The sequence below is a fragment of the Salvelinus namaycush genome, chromosome 15 (genome assembly GCF_016432855.1).
Source record: "Salvelinus namaycush isolate Seneca chromosome 15, SaNama_1.0, whole genome shotgun sequence".
NCBI lineage: Eukaryota > Metazoa > Chordata > Actinopteri > Salmoniformes > Salmonidae > Salvelinus > Salvelinus namaycush.
The window spans coordinates 2852235-2870156 of record NC_052321.1 but is presented as its reverse complement, the minus strand read 5'-3'; the positions used below and the strand labels follow the sequence as shown (position 1 = coordinate 2870156).

The 17922-nt window shown below is 46.9% G+C and overlaps 1 protein-coding gene across 1 annotated transcript in view; it reads right to left on the bottom strand.

Annotated features, from left to right (window-relative positions):
• Nucleotides 1-17922, bottom strand: part of loxl3b (lysyl oxidase-like 3b) — a 62562-nt gene that overhangs the window by 5910 nt on the left and 38730 nt on the right. Inside the window, exons 8-12 of the mRNA XM_039008782.1 lie at nt 16599-16769; nt 14422-14577; nt 9221-9284; nt 8940-9035; nt 1102-1345 (exon numbers count right to left, since the gene is read on the bottom strand). Coding sequence (XP_038864710.1) covers nt 1102-1345; nt 8940-9035; nt 9221-9284; nt 14422-14577; nt 16599-16769 — 731 coding nt within the window. The remainder of the gene's footprint in view (nt 1-1101; nt 1346-8939; nt 9036-9220; nt 9285-14421; nt 14578-16598; nt 16770-17922) is intronic.

Sequence of the window (17922 nt, the reverse complement as noted above, 5' to 3'; positions counted from 1 at the left end):
TGTAACTTAAAGCGGGTACAGCCTCAGTGTTCACAGTAAAACTGTAACTTAAAGCGGCTACAGACCTACAACCTAAACGGGGAGGTTGATTAGCAATTAAACTGATGCGTGCGCCACTATGGGGAAAAAAACACACAGTTGGCTTAAATTGTTGACAACATTGAAGTTATATTTAATCTCCAATGTTTATTGAAAACATATTAAATGTAAAAAACCAAAGATTGTCACAGTCAAACGCCTCAAAACAAGACATGGTATCAAGAACGAGATGAAACCAGCTGAAACCAGTCACTTCCGATTTCCCACATGACAGTTTCTTGTCATTGTCGCTAGCGATCTGGCCATCCAGAATGACAGCAACAGGCTGACTTCTGCCCCATGGAAGCACGCACATCGGTTCCGTGACGTTGTCAGCCAACCCATCTATTAAGTAGACAGTTGAAGGTATTCTCTACATCAGCGGTTCCCAACTTTTTCCGTTCCAAATCACCGTCAACAGCTCGAGGACCACCATTCGCAGAACTATATTCAATATCTTGGCAGTCAAATTGAGAGTCAATGTTATCAGTTATTAAAGGCCTATTATTATTGTAAACAATTTGTATTGTTAAAGTTAATATATTGTTTAAGGTAATGTAACAGATGTAATGTATCACTAAAGGTAATGTACTGTTAAAGGTAATGTACTGTCAAATGCAATGTACTGTCAAATGCAATGTACTGTCAAATGTAATGTACTGTCAAATGTAATGTATTACCAAATGTAATGTAGTGTTAAAGGTAATGCACTGTTAAATGTAATGTATTTCCAAAGGTAATGTATTTCCAAAGGTAATGTATTGTCAAAGGTAATGTATTGTTAAAGGTAATGTACTGTCAAATGCAATGCACGGTTAAAGGTAATGTATTGGCAAAGGCAATGTACTGTTAAAGGTAATGTATTGGCAAAGGCAATGTAGTGTTAAAGGTAAAACTACTTATTATACCGTAAATACTCCCAACTATTATAAAAAACATTTTTTAATTTAAAATAATTGGCGGACCACCTGCAGACCACCGGTTGGAAACCACTGCGCTAGATGATTAGGTTGCCATAGTTACCCGTGACAGGCGTGCCAGACCCAGGAGTGGCGTCCAGCCTTGGGCCTGAAGTCGGCCCGTCCGATGTTGTGGATCTGAGAGGAGAACCGCAGCAGGCGGCGGTGTCCGTAGGGCCAGTTAGCGCTAGCGGCAGACTGAGACAGACAGTTCTCCTCCGCTGCGCAGTACAACATGTGGAGCGGGCGGTCCTCAATGTACACGGACTGCTGGACCAGGGGAGCATTCAGGACCAGGTCAGACGCCGCTGGGAGGAGAGAGGAGGAGGAGAGGAACGGTCAAAATCTCAACAAGTACCGTACAGTAGTTTCCATTGCCACTTGTTTTATGTTGGCTGTTTAGAACAGTGGGGTCAGTTCAGGGTGGGGTCAGTTCAGGGTGTGTCAGAGTGGGGTCAGTTCAGAGTGGGGTCAGTTCAGGGTGTGTCAGAGTGGGGTCAGTTCAGAGTGGGGTCAGTTCAGAGTGGAGTCAGTTCAGGGTACAGCAGAGTGGAGTCAGTTCAGGGTGTGTCAGAGTGGGGTCAGTTCAGAGTGGGGTGAGTTCAGGGTGTGTCAGAGTGGGGTCAGTTCAGGGTGTGTCAGAGTGGGGTCAGTTCAGAGTGGGGTGAGTTCAGGGTGTGTCAGAGTGGAGTCAGTTCAGGGTGTGTCAGAGTGGGGTCAGTTCAGGGTGTGTCAGAGTGGGGTCAGTTCAGGGTGTGTCAGAGTGGGGTCAGTTCAGGGTGTGTCAGAGTGGGGTCAGTTCAGGGTGTGTCAGAGTGGGGTCAGTTCAGGGTGTGTCAGAGTGGAGTCAGTTCAGGGTGTCAGAGTGGGGTCAGTTCAGGGTGTGTCAGAGTGGGGTCAGTTCAGGGTGTGTCAGAGTGGGGTCAGTTCAGGGTGTGTCAGAGTGGGGTCAGTTCAGGGTGTGTCAGAGTGGGGTCAGTTCAGGGTGTGTCAGAGTGGGGTCAGTTCAGGGTGTGTCAGAGTGGGGTCAGTTCAGGGTGTGTCAGAGTGGGGTCAGTTCAGGGTGTCAGAGTGGGGTCAGTTCAGGGTGTGTCAGAGTGGGGTCAGTTCAGGGTGTGTCAGAGTGGAGTCAGTTCAGGGTGTGTCAGAGTGGGGTCAGTTCAGGGTGTGTCAGAGTGGAGTCAGTTCAGGGTGTGTCAGAGTGGGGTCAGTTCAGGGTGTGTCAGAGTGGAGTCAGTTCAGAGTGGGGTCAGTTCAGAGTGTGTCAGAGTGGGGTCAGTTCAGGGTGTGTCAGAGTGGGGTCAGTTCAGAGTGGGGTGAGTTCAGGGTGTGTCAGAGTGGAGTCAGTTCAGGGTGTGTCAGAGTGGGGTCAGTTCAGGGTGTGTCAGAGTGGGGTCAGTTCAGGGTGTGTCAGAGTGGGGTCAGTTCAGGGTGTGTCAGAGTGGGGTCAGTTCAGGGTGTGTCAGAGTGGGGTCAGTTCAGGGTGTGTCAGAGTGGAGTCAGTTCAGGGTGTCAGAGTGGGGTCAGTTCAGGGTGTGTCAGAGTGGGGTCAGTTCAGGGTGTGTCAGAGTGGGGTCAGTTCAGGGTGTGTCAGAGTGGGGTCAGTTCAGGGTGTGTCAGAGTGGGGTCAGTTCAGGGTGTGTCAGAGTGGGGTCAGTTCAGGGTGTGTCAGAGTGGGGTCAGTTCAGGTGTGTCAGAGTGGGGTCAGTTCAGGGTGTCAGAGTGGGGTCAGTTCAGGGTGTGTCAGAGTGGGGTCAGTTCAGGGTGTGTCAGAGTGGAGTCAGTTCAGGGTGTGTCAGAGTGGGGTCAGTTCAGGGTGTGTCAGAGTGGAGTCAGTTCAGGGTGTGTCAGAGTGGGGTCAGTTCAGGGTGTGTCAGAGTGGAGTCAGTTCAGAGTGGGGTCAGTTCAGAGTGTGTCAGAGTGGGGTCAGTTCAGGGTGTGTCAGAGTGGGGTCAGTTCAGAGTGGGGTGAGTTCAGGGTGTGTCAGAGTGGGGTCAGTTCAGGGTGTGTCAGAGTGGGGTCAGTTCAGAGTGGGGTCAGTTCAGGGTGTGTCAGAGTGGGGTCAGTTCAGAGTGGAGTCAGTTCAGGGTACAGCAGAGTGGAGTCAGTTCAGGGTGTGTCAGAGTGGGGTCAGTTCAGAGTGGGGTGAGTTCAGGGTGTGTCAGAGTGGGGTCAGTTCAGGGTGTGTCAGAGTGGGGTCAGTTCAGAGTGGGGTGAGTTCAGGGTGTGTCAGAGTGGAGTCAGTTCAGGGTGTGTCAGAGTGGAGTCAGTTCAGAGTGGGGTCAGTTCAGGGTGTGTCAGAGTGGGGTCAGTTCAGAGTGGAGTCAGTTCAGGGTACAGCAGAGTGGAGTCAGTTCAGGGTGTGTCAGAGTGGGGTCAGTTCAGAGTGGGGTGAGTTCAGGGTGTGTCAGAGTGGGGTCAGTTCAGGGTGTGTCAGAGTGGGGTCAGTTCAGAGTGGGGTCAGTTCAGGGTGTGTCAGAGTGGGGTCAGTTCAGAGTGGGGTGAGTTCAGGGTGTGTCAGAGTGGAGTCAGTTCAGGGTGTGTCACAGTGGGGTCAGTTCAGGGTGTGTCAGAGTGGAGTCAGTTCAGGGTGTGTCAGAGTAGAGTCAGTTCAGGGTGTGTCAGAGTGGGGTCAGTTCAGGGTGTGTCAGAGTGGGGTCAGTTCAGGGTGTGTCAGAGTGGGGTCAGTTCAGGGTGTGTCATAGTGGAGTCAGTTCAGGGTGTGTCAGAGTGGAGTCAGTTCAGGGTGTGTCAGAGTGGGGTCAGTTCAGGGTGTGTCAGAGTGGAGTCAGTTCAGGGTGTGTCAGAGTGGAGTCAGTTCAGGGTGTGTCAGAGTGGAGTCAGTTCAGGGTGTGTCAGAGTGGAGTCAGTTCAGGGTGTGTCAGAGTGGAGTCAGTTCAGGGTGTGTCAGAGTGGAGTCAGTTCAGGGTGTCAGAGTGGGGTCAGTTCAGGGTGTGTCAGAGTGGAGTCAGTTCAGGGTGTGTCAGAGTGGGGTCAGTTCAGGGTGTGTCAGAGTGGGGTCAGTTCAGGGTGTGTCAGAGTGGAGTCAGTTCAGGGTGTGGGAAGATAATTTACTGAATTTCTACACAATTTATAAACTCTAAACTGACATTTGGAGAAGATCAGAAACAAACAAAAATGACCCCAGTCATTAGTCATCACTGTCAGGTTTAAAGGTCTGTGGAACGGATGTGTCAACCACTACTCAACCTCATCATAAAATGACTCATTTACTTGTGGAACGGCGCATACAGTCGCAGTGTGAAATAGATGCATAATACACACTGTCAAGTCACACGGCCAACTTCAAATACCAACGTCCGTGTGACCTTCAAGTTTTTGGGGGAGCTATTTTTTCACCATAAAATCGCACCTTTATAATAAAGGTTTGAATGCATCTAATCATCGCATTTGCCGACTAATGTTAGATACGCTGATATTCCTAATGTGATGAGTAGATTGGATAGTCCTCATTTAGGCTAATAATATAACTCCATCCTGTTAGCAAAACAGACAACAATGGACGGCTCTTTGCCTGGGAAAATGTGGCCTTTTAGAAACACATTTCATGCAATTCTAGTAACCTACTCGACTGCCAAACAGATGAGTAAAAACAGCCTTGTCTTGAACGTAACCATCTAGCCCTACGAAAAGAGGAGACGCAAATTGGACCATATGACGTCAATCTAGCCTGGAGGTGGCGAATCATTCCCCCCCCCCCCAAAAAAAAACATTCCGGTGACCAGTGGAACTGATCCAATGATAAAGACAGTGAATATGCTCTCGCAGGGTATACGCTGGTGTCAAGAAGAGGCTACTGTTCGCTCAATTGGGAGTTCAGAATTTTGATAAGTGTTTTTTCTTTGTCTTCTCTTTTCAGCAATAACCATTTGATTTCTAAACGATGTTTTTCCTACGATTGTATTTAGAAATATTGCGATAGTTAACTGCTTTTCAATGACAGCTGCAACTCAACAATCAGCTACTTGGTAGGCTATTTGCCGTGCGCGTTGCCCAAAACGCGCACTTAATACAATCCACTTTTTTGTTTAAATGACGAAGCTAATGCTCCTCTGTGGCCAAATCATGCTCTCTGGTGCAGTATTTTGAATGATTGTATTTATGTATAGGCATGAGTAATTATATTGCTACTTTTGGCTAATTGAATTCAATTGACTTTTTTTCCCCCCTAGACTATTGGACGCGCCACCTAAGCCGACATCAATGTGAAAGTAACGGGTGCATAAAACATCTGGTGACGGTGCTGCCTGTAGTAATGTGGGGGTCTCTTTGATCTTTATTAGTGAATACCAGTCATGTTGTTGCTCTGTCATGTAGACAGGGCTCTAACTCCTCTACCTACACAATGAAATAGGGTGCAGGCCAGGCAGCAGGCTGTTAGCCAGCCTGCCAGCTTAGTGGAGCCTGCCACTAACACAGTCAGTGTAGTCAGCTCAGCTATCCCCATTGAGACCGTGTCTGTGCCTCGACCTAGGTTGGCCAAAACTAAACATGGCCAAAACTTAGCAATCTCACTAGGATAAAGACATCCTCTATTCCTGTCATTATTGAAAGAGATCGTGATACCTCACATCTCAAAATAGGGCTACTTAATGTTAGATCCCTCACTTCCAAGGCAGTAATAGTCACTGATCATAATATTGATGTGATTGGCCTGACTGAAACATGGCTTAAGCCTGATGAATTTACGGTGTTAAAAGAGGCCTCTCTCCTCCTGGTTACACTAGTGACCGTATCCCCCGCGGATCCCGCAAAGGCGGCGCTGTTGCTAACATTTACGATACCAAATTCCAATTTACAAAAAAGAAAATGACTGCGTTTTCGTCTTTTGAGCTTCTAGTCATGAAATCTATGCAGCCTACTCAATCACTTTTTATAGCTACTGTTTACAGGCCTCCTGGGCCATATACAGCGTTCCTCACTGAGTTCCCTGAATTCCTATCGGACCTTGTAGTCATGGCAGATTATATTCACATTTTTGGTGACTTTAGTATTCACATGGAAAAGTCCACAGACCCACTCCAAAAGGCTTTCGGAGCCATCATCGACTCAGTGGGTTTTGTCCAACATGTCTCTGGACCTACTCACTGTCACAGTCAAACTCTGAACCTAGTTTTGTCCCGTGAAATAAATATTGTGGATCTTAATGTTTTTCCTCATAATCCTGGACTATCGGACTACCATTTTATTACGTTTGCATCGCAACAAATAATCTGCTCAGACCCCAACCAAGGATCATCAAAAGCCGTGCTATAAATTCTCAGACAACACAAAGATTCCTTGATGCCCTTCCAGACTCCTTCTGCCTACCCAAGGACGTCAGAGTACAACAACCAGCCTCCCGGGTGGCGCAGTGGTCTAGGGCACTGCATCGCAGTGCTAGCTGCGCCACCAGAGTCTCTGGGTTCGCGCCCAGGCTGGGCTGGGTTCGCGCCCAGGCTCTGTCGCAGCCGGCCGCAACCGGGAGGTCCGTGGGGCGACGCACAATTGGCATAGCGTCGTCCGGGTTAGGGAGGGTTTGGCCGGTAGGGATATCCTTGTCTCAGTATGTAAAATGTAATGTAAAAAATGTAATAAAATGTATGCACTCTACTGTAAGTCGCTCTGGATAAGAGCGTCTGCTAAATGACTAAAATGTAATGTAAAAATGTTAACCACCTAACTGAGGAACTCAATTTAACCTTGCGCAATACCCTAGATGCAGTTGCACCCATAAAAACAAAAAACATTTGTCATAAGAAACTAGCTCCCTGGTATACAGAAAATACCCGAGCTCTGAAGCAAGCTTCCAGAAATTTGGAACGGAAATGGCGCCACACCAAACTGGAAGTCTTCCGACTATCTTGGAAAGACAGTACCGTGCAGTATCGAAGAGCCCTCACTGCTGCTCGATCACCCTATTTTTCCAACTTAATTGAGGAGAATAAGAACAATCCTACATTTATTTTTGATACTGTCGCAAATCTCTTGGGGGATACTGTCGCATTCCCCAAGAGAGGATGGCTTTCACTTCAGTAGTGATCAATTCATGAACTTCTTTGACGAAAAGATCATGATCATTAGAAAGCAAATTACGGACTCCTCTTTAAATCTGCGTATCCCTCCAAAGCTCAGTTGTCCTGAGTCTGCACAACTCTGCCAGGACCTAGGATCAAGGGAGACACAAGTATTTTAATACTATATCTCTTGACACATTGATGAAAATAGTCATGGCCTCTAAACCTTCAAGCTTCATACTGGACACTATTCCAACTAAACACCTGAAAGAGCTGCTTCCTGTGCTTGGCCCTCCTATGTTGAACATAATAAACGGCTCCCTATCCTATCCTATCCCTATGTGTACCAAACTCTCTAAACGTGGCAGTAATAAAGCCTCTCTTGAAAAAGCCAAACCTTGAACCTAGAAAATATAAAAAACTATCGGCCTATATCAAATCTTCCATTCCTCTCAATAAAAAAAAGAAAAAGCTGTTGCGCAGCAACTCACTGCCTTCCTGAAGACAAACAATGTATACGAAATGCTTCAGTCTGGTTTTAGACCCCATCATAGCACTGAGACTGCACTTGTGAAAGTGGTAAATTACCTTTTAATGGCGTCAGACCAAGGCTCTGCATCTGTCCTCGTGCTCCTAGACCTTAGTGCTGATTTGATTCCATTGATCACCACATTATTTTGGAGAGATTGGAAACCCAAATTGGTCTACACGGACAAGTTCTGGCCTGGTTTAGATCTGTTGGAAAGATATCAGTGTGTCTCTGTGGATGGCTTTCCTCTGACAAATCAACTCTGATGTGATCTTCCTGTCCGGGGTTGGCGCCCCCCTCGGGTTCGTGCCGTGGGGGAGATCTTCGTGGGCTATACTCAGCCTTGTCTCAGGGTAGTAAGTTGGTGGTTTGAAGATATCCTTCTAGAAGTGTGGGGCTGTGCTTTGGCAAAGTGGATGGGGTTATATCCTGCCTGTTATATCTGGAGTACTTCTCCTGTCTTATCCGGTGTCCTGTGTGAATTGATGTATGCTCCCTCTAATTCTCTCTCTCTTTTTCTTCTCTCTGAGGACCTGAGCCCTAGGACCATGCCTCAGGACTACCTGGCCAGTCCACCTGGTCGTGCTGCTGCTCCAGTTTCAACTGTTCTGCCTGCGGCTATGGAACCCTGACCTGTTCACCGGATGTGCTACCTTGTCCCGGACCTGCTGTTTTTGACTCTCTCTCTCTACCGCACCTGCTGTCTCTAATTCTGAATGATCAGCTATGAAAAGCCAACGGACATTTACTCCTGAGGTGCTGACCTGTTGCACCCTCTACTACCACTGTGATTATTAGTATTTGACCCTGCTGGTCATCTATGAACGTTTGAGCATCTTGGCCATGTACTGTTATAATCTCCACCCGGCACAGCCAGAAGAGGACTGGCCACCCCTCAGAGCCTGGTTCCTCTCTAGGTTTCTTCCTAGGCTCCTGCCTTTCTAGGGAGTTTCTCCAAGCCACCGTGTTTCTCCACCTGCATTGCTTGCTGTTTGGGGTTTTAGGCTGGGTTTCTGTACAGCACTTTGTGACATCGGCTGATGTCAGAAGGGCTTTATAAATACATTTGATTGATTGATTGACAGGAGAACTCGTGCATTATATCATTCACTGTTGTACTTAATTTCCCATTTTTTCAGAACTAAACACACTCCTGGGTAAAACAATTGTCCAGCCATACCTTAAAGTGCCTTAGCCCATTCACTGTGCTGTGCCGTTCCTGCTCTATGTGAATCAACGCTGTTAAACCACCTCCACTGGAATCCTACCGGTCTGTCATCCGTGCCCTTACAAACACCTGGAACACTTGGAGCTAAGAAACCCTTATCCAGCCCAACAGGTCCTTCAGGAACTCACTCTCTGAGCAGATGACCCCAGCAGAGAACTTGGCAGCAGTCTTCTGACAGCTGACAGTCCTGTGATGCTGGCAGTGGCTCAGAGACATCTCGTTTCCTATACAAAAGGGAAGGGGATGTTATTAGACACTTTTCTAAATTTACCAGTAAACTAATCTGAAAATGTGAAATTTTCAAGGAATTTAAGGAATTTTCATAACATGTAAACTATGTAAATAAAGCATTTAGTTCAATATAAATTCTGATAACTTTGGTAAATTACCGGGAGTTTCACAACCCTACCTGAACACTTCACTCCACTCATCACCATCTCTGTCACGTTACTACTGTCCCAGTACCATGTTTCCTTAGCAACAGGGGAAGCACAAACAAACAGCAGGAGGTTATCACTCCACTCATCACCATCTCTGTCACGTTACTACTGTCCCAGTACCATGTTTCCTTAGCAACAGGGGAAGCACAAACAAACAGCAGGAGGTTATCACTCCACTCATCACCATCTCTGTCACGTTACTACTGTCCCAGTACCATGTTTCCTTAGCAACAGGGGAAGCACAAACAAACAGCAGGAGGTTACCATTAAACCTTTATTTATCCAGGAAGTCCCATTGAGACCTATTTTACAAGGGACACTTGGCAATAGGTTATGATAATAATAATAATAATTGATTGGAGTGCTTTTCCTGTAGCTCAAAGCTCTTTATATAGTAATGGGAGAACCTCTTCCTCTACCAATGTGTAGCACCCATCTGAAAGGTGCCAAAACGATCACCACACACCCTCTGGTCTTGACACTTGCGCTCTATGATGACATCACTGGTGATCTAGTCAGATACAGGGGGGTATAGTCTACATGATGACATCACTGGTGATCTAGTCAGATACAGGGGGGTATAGTCTACATGATGACATCACTGGTGATCTATGATGACATCACTGGTGATCTAGTCAGATACAGGGGGGTATAGTCTACGTGATGACATCACTGGTGATCTAGTCAGATACAGGGGGTATAGTCTACATGATGACATCACTGGTGATCTAGTCAGATACAGGGGGGTATAGTCTACATGATGACATCACTGGTGATCTAGTCAGATACAGGGGGGTATAGTCTACATGATGACATCACTGGTGATCCAGTCAGATACAGGGGGGTATAGTCTACATGATGACATCACTGGTGCTCTAGTCAGATACAGGGGGGTATAGTCTACATGATGACATCACTGGTGATCTAGTCAGATACAGGGGGGTAGAGTCTACATGATGACATCACTGGTGATCTAGTCAGATACAGGGGGGTAGAGTCTACATGATGACATCACTGGTGCTCTAGTCAGATACAGGGGGTATAGTCTACATGATGACATCACTGGTGATCTAGTCAGATACAGGGGGGTAGAGTCTACATGATGACATCACTGGTAATCTAGTCAGATACAGGGGGGTAGAGTCTACATGATGACATCACTGGTGATCTAGTCAGATACAGGGGGGTATAGTCTACATGATGACATCACTGGTGATCTAGTCAGATACAGGGGGGTATAGTCTACATGATGATATCACTGGTGATCTAGTCAGATACAGGGGGTATAGTCTACATGATGACATCACTGGTGATCTAGTCAGATACAGGGGGTATAGTCCACATGATGACATCACTGGTGATCTAGTCAGATACAGGGGGGTATAGTCTACATGATGACATCACTGGTGATCTAGTCAGATACAGGGGGGTATAGTCTACATGATGACATCACTGGTGATCTAGTCAAATACAGGGGGGGGTATAGTCTACATGATGACATCACTGGTGATCTAGTCAGATACAGGGGGGTATAGTCTACATGATGACATCACTGGTGATCTAGTCAGATACAGGGGGGTATAGTCTACGTGATGACATCACTGGTGATCTAGTCAGATACAGGGGGGTATAGTCTACATGATGACATCACTGGTGATCTAGTCAGATACAGGGGGGTATAGTCTACATGATGACATCACTGGTGATCTAGTCAGATACAGGGGGGTATAGTCTACATGATGACATCACTGGTGATCTAGTCAGATACAGGGGGGTATAGTCTACATGATGACATCACTGGTGATCTGGTCAGATACAGGGGGGTATAGTCTACATGATGACATCACTGGTGATCTAGTCAGATACAGGGGGGTATAGTCTACATGATGACATCACTGGTGATCTAGTCAGATACAGGGGGTATAGTCCACATGATGACATCACTGGTGATCTAGTCAGATACAGGGGGGTATAGTCTACATGATGACATCACTGGTGATCTAGTCAGATACAGGGGGGTATAGTCTACATGATGACATCACTGGTGATCTAGTCAAATACAGGGGGGGGTATAGTCTACATGATGACATCACTGGTGCTGTAGTCAGATACAGGGGGGTATAGTCTACATGATGACATCACTGGTGATCTAGTCAGATACAGGGGGGTATAGTCTACATGATGACATCACTGGTGATCTAGTCAAATACAGGGGGGGGGGGGTATAGTCTACATGATGACATCACTGGTGATCTAGTCAGATACAGGGGGGTATAGTCTACATGATGACATCACTGGTACTCACATGTGACTCTCCTCTCTGTAACTAGAACAGTAGTGATGTACTCACAGAAAGCTGTGACTCTCCTCTCTGTAACTAGAACAACAGCAGTGATGTACTCACAGAAAGCTGTGACTCCTGTCTGTAACTAGAACAACAGAGTGATGTACTCACAGAAAGCTGTGACTCTCCTCTCTGTAACTAGAACAACAGTAGTGATGTACTCACAGAAAGCTGTGACTCCTCTCTGTAACTAGAACAACAGAGTGATGTACTCACAGAAAGCTGTGACTCTCTGTAACTAGAACAGTAGTGATGTACTCACAGAAAGCTGTGACTCTCCTCTCTGTAAGTAGAACAGTAGTGATGTACTCACAGAAAGCTGTGACTCTCCTCTGTGTAACTAGAACAACAGTAGTGATGTACTCACAGAAAGCTGTGACTCTCCTGTCTGTAACTAGAACAGTAGTGATGTACTCACAGAAAGCTGTGACTCTCCTCTCTGTAACTAGAACAGTAGTGATGTACTCACAGAAAGCTGTGACTCTCCTCTGTGTAACTAGAACAACAGTAGTGATGTACTCACAGAAAGCTGTGACTGTCCTCTCTGTAACTAGAACAGTAGTGATGTACTCACAGAAAGCTGTGACTGTCCTCTCTGTAACTAGAACAGTAGTGATGTACTCACAGAAAGCTGTGACTGTCCTCTTGTAACTAGAACAGTAGTGATGTACTCACAGAAAGCTGTGACTCTCCTCTCTGTAACTAGAACAACAGTAGTGATGTACTCACAGAAAGCTGTGACTCTCCTCTCTGTAACTAGAACAGTAGTGATGTACTCACAGAAAGCTGTGACTCTCCTCTGTGTAACTAGAACAACAGTAGTGATGTACTCACAGAAAGCTGTGACTCTCCTCTCTGTAACTAGAACAGTAGTGATGTACTCACAGAAAGCTGTGACTCTCCTCTCTGTAACTAGAACAACAGCAGTGATGTACTCACAGAAAGCTGTGACTCTCCTCTGTGTAACTAGAACAACAGTAGTGATGTACTCACAGAAAGCTGTGACTCTCCTCTCTGTAACTAGAACAGTAGTGATGTACTCACAGAAAGCTGTGACTCTCCTCTCTGTAACTAGAACAACAGTAGTGATGTACTCACAGAAAGCTGTGACTCTCCTCTCTGTAACTAGAACAACAGTAGTGATGTACTCACAGAAAGCTGTGACTCTCCTCTCTGTAACTAGAACAGTAGTGATGTACTCACAGAAAGCTGTGACTCTCCTCTCTGTAACTAGAACAACAGTAGTGATGTACTCACAGAAAGCTGTGACTCTCCTCTCTGTAACTAGAAGAACAGCAGTGATGTACTCACAGAAAGCTGCGACTCTCCTCTCTGTAACTAGAATAACAGTAGTTGCTTAGAAAACTGTATTTTTCCCTCAATTGCTCAACGGTCATGTGCTTGTGTAACAGTATAGCTTCCGTCCCTCTCCTTGCCCCTATCTGGGTTCGAACCAGGGACCCTCTGCACACATCGACAAGAGCCACCCTCGAAGCATCGTTACCCATCGCTCCACAAAAGCCGCGGCCCTTGCAGAGCAAGGGCAACAACTACTTCAAGGTCTCAGAGCGAGTGACGTCACCGATTGAAACGCTATTAGCGTGCACCACCGCTAACTAGCTAGCCATTTCACATCGGTTACACTTGTACCCCTCAGACTGCATCTCGCTGTCCTCCGTGTCACAGTGGGGAGAGGGAGTGGCTCCAGCTCTCTCACACAGCAGCCAATAGCAAAACAGGGACAGGCTGATACTTTCATAGCAGCAATCAACAGAATGAATAGGCTTTGTCCCAGCTCTATAGTACCTATCCCAGCTCTATAGTACCTGTACCAGCTCTATAGTACCTATCCCAGCTCTATAGTACCTGTACCAGCTCTATAGTACCTATCCCAGCTCTATAGTACCTGTCCCAGCTCTATAGTACCTGTCCCAGCTCTATAGTACCTGTCCCAGCTCTATAGTACCTGTCCCAGCTCTATAGTACCTGTCCCAGCTCTATAGTACCTATCCCAGCTCTATAGTACCTGTCCCAGCTCTATAGTACCTGTCCCAGCTCTATACTACCTGTCCCAACTCTATACTACCTGTCCCAACTCTATAGTACTTGTCCCAGCTCTATACAACCTGTCCCAGCTCTATAATACCTGTCCCAGCTCTATTGTCTGTACCAGTTCTATACGACCTGTCCCAGCTCTATAATACCTGTCCCAGCTCTATTTTCTGTACCAGTTCTATAGGACCTGTCCCAGCTCTATAGGACCTGTCCCAGTTCTCGACTTGTCCCAGCTCTATAGTACCTGTCCCAGTTCTATACGACCTGTCCCAGCTCTATAGTACCTATCACAACTCTATAGTACCTGTCCCAGCTCTATAGTACCTATCCCAGCTCTATAGTACCTATCCCAGCTCTATAGTACCTGTCCCAGCTCTATAGTACCTGTCCCAGCTCTATAGTACCTGTCCCAGCTCTATAGTACCTGTCCCAGCTCTATAGTACCTGTCCCAGCTCTATAGTACTTGTCCCAGCTCTATAGTACCCGTCCCAGCTCTATAGTACCCGTCACAGCTCTATACTACCCGTCCCAGCTCTATAGGACCTGTCCCAGCTCTATAGGACCTGTCCCAGCTCTATAGTACCTGTCCCAGCTCTATAGTACCTGTCCCAGCTCTATAGTACCTGTCCCAGCTCTATAGTACCTGTCCCAGCTCTATAGTACCTATCCCAGCTCTATAGTACCTGTCCCAGCTCTATAGTACAGTATTATATTTCCAACACACATCAACTGTGAAGGAATTGATTTCTTCTTCTCCCAGTCTTACTCACAGTGATGGCATGCATGGAGTACCCCAGGCCTAGCTGTCTGCAGACTACCATGGCCTCTTTAGTGGTCCAGCTGGCAGAGCACACTGTGCCCCACCGCGCCCCCACCTGAACCTCCACACGGCCCTCATAGTACGTCCTGCCTCCCACGATTCGCACCTGTAAAGGGGGCCTAGGGGAAGTCAGTGAGAGGGCACTTCCTGTCTCAACTCCAGGCCTGGAATTGAGACAGGAACAGTACTGGTTGTTGCTGTAGCCTCAGACCACCTGATTAAACTAGTAAGTTAATCATCAAGCCCTTGACTAGTTGAATCAGACGTGTTTGTTGGGGATAGTCGAGGACTGGAGATGAGAAACACTGCTCTAGCCTGTCTGTGCTTCCTCCAATGTCTAGTCTGTGCACAGTCCTGAGGGCCAGGGGTTTGCTGGTTTCCTGAGGGCCAGGGTGAACATGTCAGGGTGAACATGTCAGGGTGAACATGTCAGGGTGAACATGTGAGGGTGAACATGTCAGGGTGAACATGTCAGGGTGAACATGTCAGGGTGAACATGTCAGGGTGAACATGTCAGGGTGAACATGTCAGGGTGAACATGTCAGGGTGAACATGTCAGGGTGAACATGTCAAGGTGAACATGTCAAGGTGAACATGTCAGGGTGAACATGTCAGGGTGAACATGTCAGGGTGAACATGTCAAGGTGAACATGTCAAGGTGAACATGTCAAGGTGAACATGTCAGGGTGAACATGTCAGGGTGAACATGTCAGGGTGAACATGTCAGGGTGAACATGTCAGGGTGAACATGTCAGGGTGAACATGTCAAGGTGAACATGTCAAGGTGAACATGTCAAGGTGAACATGTCAGGGTGAACATGTGAGGGTGAACATGTCAGGGTGAACATGTCAGGGTGAACATGTCAGGGTGAACATGTCAGGGTGAACATGTCAAGGTGAACATGTCAGGGTGAACATGTCAGGGTGAACATGTCAGGGTGAACATGTCAAGGTGAACATGTCAAGGTGAACATGTCAGGGTGAACATGTCAGAGTGAACATGTCAGGGTGAACATGTCAGGGTGAACATGTCAGGGTGAACATGTCAAGGTGAACATGTCAGGGTGAACATGTCAGGGTGAACATGTCAAGGTGAACATGTCAGGGTGAACATGTCAAGGTGAACATGTCAGGGTGAACATGTCAGGGTGAACATGTCAGGGTGAACATGTCAAGGTGAACATGTCAAGGTGAACATGTCAGGGTGAACATGTCAGGGTGAACATGTCAGGGTGAACATGTCAGGGTGAACATGTCAGGGTGAACATGTCAGGGTGAACATGTCAAGGTGAACATGTCAGGGTGAACATGTGAGGGTGAACATGTCAAGGTGAACATGTCAAGGTGGACATGTCAAAGTGAACATGTCAAAGTGGACATGTCAGGGTGAACATGTCAGGGTGAACATGTCAGGGTGAACATGTCAGGGTGAACATGTCAAGGTGAACATGTCAAGGTGGACATGTCAAAGTGAACATGTCAAAGTGGACATGTCAGGGTGAACATGTCAGGGTGAACATGTCAAAGTGGACATGTCAGGGTGAACATGTCAGGGTGAGTTATGGAGCGGGGAGCCACATTGGTTCCTTCCTGGTGGGTTGGGAGAACCAATGAGATGTCGCTACCTGGCATGTTATGGTTGGCTGTTGGCTCACCCCCCCCAGCCCCAGCAAGGGGATTGGTTGGGGAGGTTCATGTATTTGGAATAAGACTCTCGTGATGAGGTAGCCTGAGAGAGGTTTACACTCTCATGATGAGGTAGCCTGAGAGCGTTTAAGACTCTCGTGATGAGGTAGCCGGTGAGAGGTTGACACTTGTGATGAGGTAGCCTGAGAGAGGTTGACACTCTCGTGATGAGGTAGCCTGAGAGAGGTTTACACTCTCGTGATGAGGTAGCCTGAGAGAGGCCAGAGGTCCCTAGCCATGAGGTCCCTAGCCATGAGGTCCCTAGCCTTGAGATCTGCGGAACAAATCCGAGGTTGGAGATTCATGGTAATTGTAGTCCATGGTTATAACCTGGTTTAAGCATGTTCTATTAGCACTGTACAAGCCGTTAGCTTGGTTAATACACCTACTTGCAGGCCGTGGTTAGCGTAGCCTAGCCGTTAGCTTGGCTAATATACCTACTTGCAGGCCGTGGTTAGCGTAGCCTAGCCCCAGCTGTCTGCAGGCCACCATGGCCTCCTTGGTGCCCCAGGTCCCTCCACATATCAGCCCCCAGCTCTTGGTCCCGTTAGCCTTCGTGCTCAACACCTCCACCCGCCCCTCATAGCGGGTACGCCCCCCTGTCAGGCGGATCTGTGGTTGGGCAGACGGGTTAGGAAGCGGAGGGAAGGGGGAGTGTGTGGATGGGGTTAGTATGGGTGATTACGGTCTGGCTGGGCGTTTATCCAGACATACAGCACTTTGATTCAATCAGTTCTGCCTCAACCCCCGATAGCCGACACCTGCGTTTCAGTTTGATTGTTTTTATTTAGGCGATGTCGGAGGTGGGAACTGCGTGGAATCAGCAAGCGGCTGATCCGTTATCTCTACTGCGGACATTGCCATTGGATGTTGCCATTGGACCTTCCGGAGACACCTGAAACCCCACCTCTTTAAGGAATACCTAGGATAGGATAAAGTAATCCTTCTAACCCCCCCCCCCCCCCCCCCCCCCCCCCCCCCCCCCTTAAAAGATTTAGATGCACTATTGTAAAGTGGTTGTTCCACTGGATATCATAAGGTGAATGCACCAATTTGTAAGTCGCTCTGGATAAGAGCGTCTGCTAAATGACTTAAATGTAAATGTAAATGGATTAGTAATAATCCCACATAGCCTTGATACAATTTTGAACAGTGTAATGTTGTAAGCTTTAACACAGTTCCACCTCTGACACTGCCAAAATCACAGCAATGGGGGAGTCGGCTATCTCAGTTAAGGCTCGATCTGATTGAATCTCTGTCATTGTCCGCATCCAAATGGCACCCTATTCCCTATATAATGTACTAAGCCATAGGGCTTTGATCAAAAGTAGTGCACTTTGTAGGGATTACGGTGCATTTGTGATGGATACTTTGATTTATGGGTTAAAGGCATGTGTTTGATGAGAGTATTGGACGTCATTACACACATCACATATTCAGGATGTATCCAGGTTTATATCTCTCATCACAATACTACTAACACTGTATTGAACATTACTGCAGCAAACACTCCTGTTCGATCAGGAATCTGATACCATTGTCAAGACATCATTGATCAATAAACAGTTTAAGATTCAAAGTAAAAAATAAATATCCCCCTCTTTGCTAAACTAAATTACTTGACTAAACTTTTACTTAGTTTGTTCTCTATGATCATATTAACATAATTGTATCAGTAAAACAGGACATGACAATAACTGCAATGAACATAATAGAATAGAACAGAACATAATAGAACAGAACATAATAGAACAGAACATAATAG